Source organism: Hippocampus bargibanti, linkage group LG19, assembly GCF_051943395.1.
Source record: "Hippocampus bargibanti isolate YZ-2025 linkage group LG19, ASM5194339v1, whole genome shotgun sequence".
Classification (NCBI taxonomy): Eukaryota; Metazoa; Chordata; class Actinopteri; order Syngnathiformes; family Syngnathidae; genus Hippocampus; species Hippocampus bargibanti.
The window spans coordinates 1,403,985-1,413,943 of record NC_142752.1 but is presented as its reverse complement, the minus strand read 5'-3'; the positions used below and the strand labels follow the sequence as shown (position 1 = coordinate 1,413,943).

The following is a 9,959-nucleotide window of genomic DNA, read 5'->3' as shown; positions in this document are numbered from 1 at the left end:
CGGCAATGATGATCCGGTAAAATGTTTTTTTTTTGGGTGGTATAAATGTGTGTGAGGGTTTTTTGTTACCGCCGTTGCGGTGTTGTTGTCGTTATCTCATTGACACAATGGCGACTAATATTGATAGAGAGGAACATATTATTTATAGTAAAAATAATCCATTTCATTTCTAAGCAGCTACACGCGCCAGCGTTCACTCAACCTGGAAGTTACTCGTATATAGAATAGTAAGACAAATAGATAGAAAGCTAGGATTGGATTGGATGTACCGTTATTCGTCTCGCAGTGGAGATATTTACATTTCACAGCAGCAAAGTTATGAAAGGAAGAGGAAAGGAAAGAAAGAAGTAGAAAAGAAAATCAGCCGGAAAGGCAGCCACTCTCGCGGCGCCATCTTGAAGTAAAACAAGAAACAAAACAATAAAAAGCAAATAATATGACAACACAAAGACACAGAGTCATTCATTCTTCAGCACTTGCTGTACCCTCTTTGTGACATGAAGCAATGTTTTGGCTAGCGCTACGTCCTCTTTTCAATTCCCCAATAAATTCGGGAACAGCAATAATAATAATAATAATAATACATTTCATTGATAAGCACCTTTCAAAACGCTCAAGGACACTTTACAGTCCCAGGATATTTTTTATGCGGGTGAGCAGCGGCAGCCACACGCGCCAGCGTTCACTGAGTTAATCGCAAAACATGAGCACATCATCGTCTTATTTTCCCCGCGTTACTTTTTAGCGCTTTAATGCGGTAAACATGGCCGCCTGCAAAGCAATTACACATTTCTATTCAAGGCTGCGAGGGTTTCTAATCCGCGTGGCTAATTAGCATAGCACGGCAGCTCTGGTTTAGAAACGTATTGTTTCGGAACTGCTCGCAAATAGATATAATGGGACCTTTTTTTGTTAAATCATTTTGATGATGTTTAAAAACCGATGAATGAACGCTAGTGAAAACATGACGAGATACATCGTTATTTATTCATTATTCTGTTTCTATTTTTACGTGACCACAGCCAACCGAATCTGTCTATTTGCTATCTATGTGCTGTCTAGCTCCCTGGCTAGCTATCTTGCTAGCTATCTATTAGCTATATAGTTATGTAGCTGGCTAGCTAGCTATCTAGCTGGCTAGCTATTAGCTACCTATTGGCTAGATAGCTAGCTTTCTATCGACTCACCAGGGTCACCTAACTAGCTATCGACTATCTATTTGCTATCTATCCAGCTAGCTATCTATTTGCACTCTATTTGCTATCTATTTGCTATCTATTAGCTGTCTAACTAGCTAGCTAGCTATATATTAGTCATCTATTAGCTAGCTAGCTAACTTCATCTATTTGAATTATTCCCGGTTGATGCTGGCAACCTAGCTAGCTATCTATTTGCTATCTATCTGCTATGCTAAATTGCCTCGCTAATGCTAACAGCGCATCATTGTTATTATGATTCAACATACCTTTTTTTCATTGGCAGCTCAAGGGGGAATTAGTGGGGGGGATTTTACTTCTTGCCATTTGCAAATATATATAAATAAGTGAGAATGCATCCCAGCAGTCCCAACACTTAACCCATCAGGGATGTAATAGCAAGAAACGAGGACGGCCATTGACACCGGCACCCTTGGGTGCCATTGAGGGCTTATTTTCGTGTTAATATGATGACTGTTGTGAAATGTGTGACAGCGTCGTCGGAGGTTGTTTATTGATGTTCATTCTGTGTAGGAGGAGGAAGAGTCGTAGGAGGGCTCGGTATAGACCTTTTCGGGATTAAACGGGAGGGCGTTGACCTCAATCAAGGAAATAATTACTGCTGCACCTCCTATTGGCAGATGCTTTAATTAGCCAACAAAGCTCCCACTCAAATACGGCGAGTCACAAATGACAGTTTAAATTCCAATACAATCCATCGGGATCTTTTCACAAAGCTTCTCGTGACTACAGTGATACCTTGGTTTACGAACACCTTGACTTACGAACTTTTCGGTTTACAAACGTTCCGTTTATGAACATTTTACCTTGGCACACAAACTGTTTTTCGGGATACACACGGAGCTGCCACAATGAGTGATGGGGCGTTGGTTGCAAGGTTAAAATTCCCATCAATCAGGCTCCACAAACAACCCTTACAAGCCATCAATACACTTGATGCAAAAAGCTATCAACCCAGCTAAACCGAACACAATTGATGAGGAACTAGGTAAAATTATCACAGAGAAAGCACCTGCAAGGGATCATTCCTCAATATGGTGAAAGAAGAAAGCTACGTTCCTAATCAACTGTTTAATGCTGATGAAATCGGCCACTCCATACCATCAAGCCATCAACGACCAACACAAAGGTAAATAAAACGACTTCATTATACAGTACAGTTTATTTCTTTCATCATAATACCATAGCACATTTAATATGCATAAAATAAGGTATATTTTGTGTAGTTTAAAGGCTTGGAAAATCACAAAATTATGTTTTATGGGGACCTGGGAACGGATTATTCTCATTTTAATGGTTTCTTATGGGAAATTATTTTTTGGGATACACACTTTTCGCCTCACACACTCTGTCTGGGAACCAGTTACGTTCGTAAGCCAAGTTATCACTGTAGTTTACTGGAAATTCGATTCCTGCAGGGTGCTTTGTTTACTTCCTTCCCAAACTATCCCCGCACTAAATTCGCCATGTGGAAAGTGCGTATTTAGCCTCCGTATGCATCTTGTCAAGTCGGTGACGTATGATAATAGAATAAAAGACATTTGCTTCGAGATAAAAACTAGTCAAGTGTGACTGACTTCATCCTGCCCGAGTAATGACGACCCGGCCATGATTAGCATCGCTGATAGAGGCGATGGATCACTAATACACACACACACACACACACACACACACACACACACACACACACACACACACACACACACACACACTTTTCTTTTGTCTTCAATTTCCCAATATAGTGATACCTCGGCTTACGAAAAAAAAAGTGTGTCTTCCAAACATTCATTTCCTATAGGAAACCATTAAAATGAGAATAATCTGTTCCCAAGTCCCCATAAAACATAATTTTCTACTAAATAAGCCTTAAAACTATACAAATTATACCTTGTTTTATGTATAATAAAAGTGCTATTGTATTGTAATTAAAGAAATAAACTATACTGTATAATTAAGCCATTTTATTTACTTTTATGATGTAGTTGTCAATGGATGACAAACTTCCAGGTTGCCTCTTGATGATATCGGGGTGAAGTTGCCGTGCTTGCTCGGCAATAATACCCTCACACACCCTCACACAATCTCGTATTATTATTAGAAATAAATTTGTATACATTTCTTGCTTCAGATTGAAACACTGTCTGTGTCTTTTGTGTTGTCACATTATTTGTTATTTTGTTATTCTTTGGTTTGTATTTAACTTCAAGATGGCGCCAAAAGAGTGGCTGCCTTTACAGCAGCTCCTCCATTTTGTTTTTGCTGCTGTAAAATGTAAATTTATCCACTGTGAAACAAATAGAGTTTGATCAAATTTAATCAATTTTATTATTTGTATCACTCCATGTTAATAATAATAAGAATAATAATACGGAGGGACTTCTTTAATCGATTGCAAACATTTATGCTTTCCTCTTCAGAACTATTTGAATCATATTCATAACTGGATGAGTAATAATAATAATAATAATAATAATAATACATTTAATTTCTAAGCGCCTTTCAAAACTCTCAAGGACACTTTACAGTCACGAGATTATTTTTTTGTGCGGGTGAGCAGTGGCAGCCATTTGCGCCAGCCTTCACTCTACTCGGAAGTAACACAGCAGCAAAGTTATAAAAGGAAGAGGAAAGAAAGAAATAGAAAAACAAAATACAGGAGCTGATGGAAAGGCAGCCACTGTATGTTGAGTATGTTCAGAAGAATATAAATAAAGCCATATAATTTTTAAGAAATTATATATTGCATGATTTTTTTTACATTAATAATTCATTTTATAATTCACACCTTTCAATTTTGCTGCTTTAAATTGCAAATGTCCCCATTGTGAGACTATTAAAGGCTTTCTGATTCGAAAAAAAAGGAGGAGCCATTTTGGAAACCGAAACAGCCGACTCTTTTTGGAGAGCCGAGCCAAAAGAAACGATTCTCTAAAAAGAGCCGGAATTCTCATCACTGCTCGTGTGTGAAAAAAAAATACTTTCATGGTGTGTGTTGTTATCGAGAAAGAAACCACACAAGGGCGAATCTTTGACTCAACAACGGGTAGAAATTTTGCATCTATAAGATGTGGAGGTGTATAATACACATAACAAACATATTATGTTTATAGAATTATTTTCCCGTCGTATGTTCAGTTGCTCTATTGAACGTCACATCCGGTGTGACACCACCGGACATTCAAACTGCTGGAACACATAAAACCATTGTGATTGGTCGAACCAATTCAAATTTTGACCAATCACAGTGTCCCCTTATATACCACGGGTCATTCAAAATTCTCCCACACTCAGAGCCGGCGGTTTGAATTCTGGAGTTCTCGCACGTCATTTTGTTTGGAAGTTTATCGATTTAAATGGAAACAATTTTCCGGGTAAGTTGTGTAATATAGTTGCGTCGACGAATTGCGTCCATGTTTGTCTTCACTTGAGTGTCGTGTATGAAAAGTATACGTCATATTTCGTCGAGTTGAACTTCGACGCGTTCGATGAGCCTTCGTTGCAAAAAAATGGTCAGATGGCTCGCCATTAAATGGATGTTGTTAACGTGAAACTGTTTTTCATTTTGCTGATGCGTTTGTGAAGGTTAGTGATGGACTAAGACGCCTGCTTTATTTTATTATTTATGCAAAAAATTCGGCCTTTTCGCTGTGTACGTATGGTGACGTCACCCCCCAAAACAGCGTCTGGGAATGTCTTTGACGTGTAATGTTGTTGAGAAACTTTTGCCTCCCTCAGCATTCTCTTTGAGTTTATAAAGTACAATTTGTACGCCGAGCACATTTACAAGAATGCGTAAAAAAACATCACATTCATCCGTGTACAGTCAAACCTAGGTTGTCAACCATAATTCGTTGCAGAAACCTGTTTGAAAGCCGATTTGGTCGAAACACCGAAACATTTGCCATTTTCATCAATGTCTGCTTTTTGTTTTAATAGTGATTGAACAATTCAAACACGCCTGCTCATGGAACGCAACATATGAATAATGAGAATTGACACACGGAAGTGACGTATGGGGACGCCGAGGGGAGTCGAGTGGTGCATTCAGGTGCGCTCAGTTTTGTTGACAACCGAGGTGTACAAAATAAAAAAACAACATTTTGGTTGATAATCGAATTGTATTTATTTGTGTCATCCTTGTAGTGCAGGCCTGTGAAACATGGAGGGCCTCTACACTTTGGAGAAGGAGGTCGGACGAGGTAGCTACGGCGTGGTCTTTGAAGGTCTCGTATCCAAAACGGGACAAAAAGTGGCTATCAAGCGTTTACCCTGCAAGGACCCAGAATGTATTGAACTCTACTTGCAAGAACTTTGGGCCATGAGAACCACAGCTAAGAACCACATCAACGTGATTGCACTGCACAGTTGTCTCCTGCAGACTGGACGGAGGACTTTGAAACCACTGAGGAAAGAGAAGCTGCCTTTAAATCTCGTCGAAAGTGTGCTGAAAGGAAATGTTGGTTATGATCGAGGTTTACAGTCAAATACTCAGAGGAGGACTGACTTCAGACTTCAAGACAGGACCAACCTTTGCTCATCAAATCCAAAAAGGTCTTCATATAAATCGACCAATAGGCTGTCCCATAGAGAGGATGATCAGACGAGATCTACTAGCTGCTCAGCCCTCTGGCTCGTAATGGAGTACTGCGATGGGGGCGACTTGAATCAATACCTGCTCTCCAGACCACCGGACACCCATCGGAACTATCGCGTGGTGCAGCAGCTCAGCAGCGCCGTGGCCTTTTTGCATCATCTTGGGATCATCCATCGAGACCTCAAGCCTGATAACGTTCTGGTCAGTGTGACACCTAACGGGCCGATTTTTAAGGTAGGTCTTACGTTTCTGTTAATTGGATGAATACAGTGATACCTCGGTTTACGAACCCCTTGGCTTACAAACTTTTTGGTTTACGCACATTAGCTTTGTGAAAAATTTACCTTGGCATATGAACTATTTTTTGGGATACACACGGAGCGCCACAATGAGTGATGTGTCATTCGCGAACGAGCCCGTTCTCCGAGCAAGAAAATGGCAGCCGACTTGTTTTTGTCCTCTATTCCCCGGCCCAAGTCATCGGTTATAGCCACGTGATTGGTCAAGAACGCAACAGTGAGGAGATAGGGGTTACAATAGAGAGAGAGTGACAAAATGTATACAAAACAATAACATTTGGACTCGTTTCAACTTTGATAGTTCAAAGGCAGAGTATAGACTGCAAGGTTAAAATACCCATCAATCAGGCTTTACAAATAACCAGCACAAGCCATCTGTACACTTGATGCAAAAAGCTATCAACCCAGCTAAACAGAACACAATTGATGAGGAACAGGGTAAAATTATCACAGAGAAAGCACCTACAAGGGATCATTCCTCAAGATGGTGAAAGAAGAAGGCTACGTTCCTCATCAAGTGTTTAATGCTGATGAAACCGGCCACTTCATTCCATCAAGCCATCAACGACCATCACAAAGGTAAAATAAAACCACTTTATTATACAGTGCAGTTTATTTCTTTCATTATAATACCATAGCACATTTATTCTACATCAAATAAGGTATATATTTTGTGTAGTTTTACGGCTTATTTAGTAGAAAATCATGTTTTATGGGGACCTGGGAATGGATTATTCCCATTTCAATGGTTTCCTATGGGAAATTAAATTTTTGGGATACACACTTTTCACCTTACGCACTCTGTCTGGGAACCAATTAAGTTCGTAAGCCAAGCTATCACTGTACCGGTAACATCTGAGTTAAGACCGGGTTCCGTTCCGACAAAACGGTCGTAAGTCAAACGGTCGTAAGTCGAAATCCATTGAAAATGGCCGACGTGACGTTTCCATTTTTAGAATTTGGCCCCCTTTTTTTTCCGGTGTAATAAATAGGCTTTTGATGTTTACCTCCAGGTCGCCGACTTTGGTTTGAGCAAGATAGGCGAGGGTCTGGTGCGTGGAAATCTGGGCAGGAAGCACTTTTCCTCTACTTGCGGCTCCGACTTTTACATGGCTCCAGAAGTTTGGGGTGGACTCACCTACACAGCCCAGGCGGACATCTTTTCGCTCGGCGTGATGTTTTGGGCCGTCTTGGAGAGAATCACCTTCCTGGAGGAAGGAACCACCCAGGAGCAACTCGGTGAGTCAACAACGGATTGTAATTATGCTCGGGGAAGATGGTGGGAGGTCAAAAAGGTCATGTGTGTGTGTGTGTGTGTGTTACGGGTCGGTGATGCGGCACTGAATCGAGTTTGACTCCATTAACTGGGACATATTAAAAGTGTCAGATACTATACATCGTGCCTTCGTCAAGCATGGCCGATTAATCGTTAATGTATATGGCGGAGGGATGGGGGATGCTTGAAAATATTGAAAAGTATAATAATAATAATAATAATAATACATTTCTTTTATAAGCGCCTTTCAAAACTCTCAAGGTCACTTTACCGTCACAGGATCAGTTTTTCTGTGGGTGAGCAGCGGCAGCCAGCGTTCACTCAACCTGGAAGTAACTCAAATAGATAGAAAGCTAGCCAGCTAGCTAATAGATATTCAATAGATAGCTTATAGCGAGCTATCTAGATAGATAGCCAGATATGCCATATAGGTAATAGTTAGCTATCTAAGTAGCTAGCCAGACAGTGACTGGATAGCTAGCTAGATTTTTGGGTGGGTGTTTGATTTTGCTCGTTGTTAGGTCCTTTATCGCTCATGTGAGTGTAGCCAGGTAGCATCATGATCGGAAAAGCGACTTTATTTATCACACGTGACAATCGGACCGTTGGGTACAGATTTTAGCAAGGATGGTGAAATATGGACATGAGTTTTTCCTTCGTGGGCCGAATAAAATGATGCACTGGGCCCTATCTGGCCCCCGGGCCTTGAGTTGGACACCAGTGTTATATTTTTTGACAATATTTTCACTGTTAAGTGATGTTTTTGTAGATATGAAATGATCATGTTTCCTCTTTAGGCGCTTACGTGTGCAAAGGACGCTGGTTGACGCCACTCGGCGAAGCTTTGTGGGAAAACGCCGACCTCCAGCTGTGCATTCCCACCAAGTGGAAAAGAGCAGCCCCGCTGCCCGCTCCCCCCGGCCCGGCCATGTGCGGCCTGCTTCTCGACATGCTCGCCTCAAAACCGGATTCCCGGCCCGTCGCGGACCAGCTGGAGTCCAGGGTGTGCGTCGCTTTGAAGGAAGACTCCCACTGAGACAAAAGCGCTACTAATGGCCGCAAGTTGCCCGGGTAGCCGAGTGACTTTGGCGTTTTACTCTGTGAGTAAATAATAGCCCAGATGAGCGATTCGAGGCGATCGGGGCCGCCGAGCAACGCCGCCGTCGTCGTTCTGACTGGGAGTTGTCGACCGCCCATTGTCACGTGAGTCCAAAAGTTTGTCTTTAATTTCTGTCGGGATTACAACCGTCAACCGTGGAAATAAAGTGATACTTTGGCTTACAAACTTAATTGGTTCCCAGACAGAGTGTGTAAGGCGAAAAGTGTGTATCCCAAAATTAAATTTCACATAGGAAACCATTAAAATGAGAATAATCCGTTCCCAGGTCCTCATAAAACATGATTTTCTACTAAATAAGCCGTAAAACTAAACAAAATATACCTTATTTTACGTGTAATAAATGTGCTGTTGTATTGTAATTAAAGAAATAAACTGTACTGTATAATAAAGTTGTATATATACAGTAAAGTCTCGTTATATCGATATCGGATATATCGATAGTCCCGGTTATATCGATACTATTTCTATGCACGCACGGAGAAAACTACATGCAAACAGGGTCGGATATATCGATAGTCCCGTTATATCGATATTTTTTCGGACTCCCTTGAATATCGATATAACGAGACTTTACTGTATATATATATATATATATATATATATATATATATATATATATATATATATATGTGTGTGTGTGTGTGTGTGTGTGTGTGTGTGTGTGTGTGTGTGTGTGTGTGTGTGTGTGTGTGTGTGTGTGTGTGTGTGTGTGTGTGTGTGTGTGAATGAAATGTATTATTAATATTAATTTGGCTCAATAACTGCCATTGAACAGGAAGTTGATTTCAAAATAAATCAATAACATTAAAATTTAATTGTGACATTCTGAACCCTTGATTGACTGTTTATATTATTTCAACTACATTAGCCGAAATATTGCTAATTCTCATTAGGAGAGCGAGTATTCAGTGAACCTTTAAATGGAACGGGTACCCCGACTGAGATGTACTTCATGTACTTCCATGTACAATTATGCAGCGTACTAGTACACACAATAGCTCTACAGGGACTTTTTGAAGTTGTGTTGGATGAAAGCATCACGTTGTTGCCGCCGGGCGTTCGTTAAAAGGGGCCACGTTGGGGGGTAGCATGTCGCAAACGACTCAAATGGAACCCGAGAGATTACTGCTGTTGTAAATAGATTGTGATATTAATTACATATTTTTTTGGGTGGGGGTGATCAAAACATAATTAAATTAGGTTGTCTTTTAATTGCACTCCTGTCGTTGCTGTGTTCAATACGCATGTTGTATTTTAGTGTTAAACGCAACATGAGAGGCCGCAAAATAATTAGGTTGACGTTTTGACAAGTTAACTCTCAACGTAAATTTTGTTCATAAATTAAAATTTTTAATTAAATTTAGATTTAAAAAAAAAATTTGAAATGGGGGCGGATTATAAGTGCCTTGAACGCTAGGTCCAAGAGGACGGTAATTTCATCTCTGCTGTATTA

At 40.4% G+C, this 9,959-nt stretch overlaps 1 protein-coding gene across 5 annotated transcripts in view; it reads left to right on the top strand.

The window, feature by feature from the left end:
* LOC148883496 (serine/threonine-protein kinase pdik1l-B) overlaps positions 1-9,959 on the top strand; it is a 32,756-nt gene that overhangs the window by 17,805 nt on the left and 4,992 nt on the right. For 2 of the 5 annotated variants that reach the window (XM_089022720.1, XM_089022718.1), the window contains exons 1-5: positions 4,482-4,588; positions 5,154-5,265; positions 5,361-6,045; positions 7,124-7,349; positions 8,184-8,589. In XM_089022720.1, the coding sequence (XP_088878846.1) occupies positions 5,377-6,045; positions 7,124-7,349; positions 8,184-8,422 (1,134 nt within the window). In that variant the 5' untranslated portion in view covers positions 4,482-4,588; positions 5,154-5,265; positions 5,361-5,376 and the 3' untranslated portion in view covers positions 8,423-8,589. Of the gene's footprint in view, positions 1-4,481; positions 4,589-5,153; positions 5,266-5,360; positions 6,046-7,123; positions 7,350-8,183; positions 8,590-9,959 lie in introns of those variants that run through there. The other 3 variants (XM_089022721.1, XM_089022719.1, XM_089022722.1) reach the window with 3 other exon arrangements.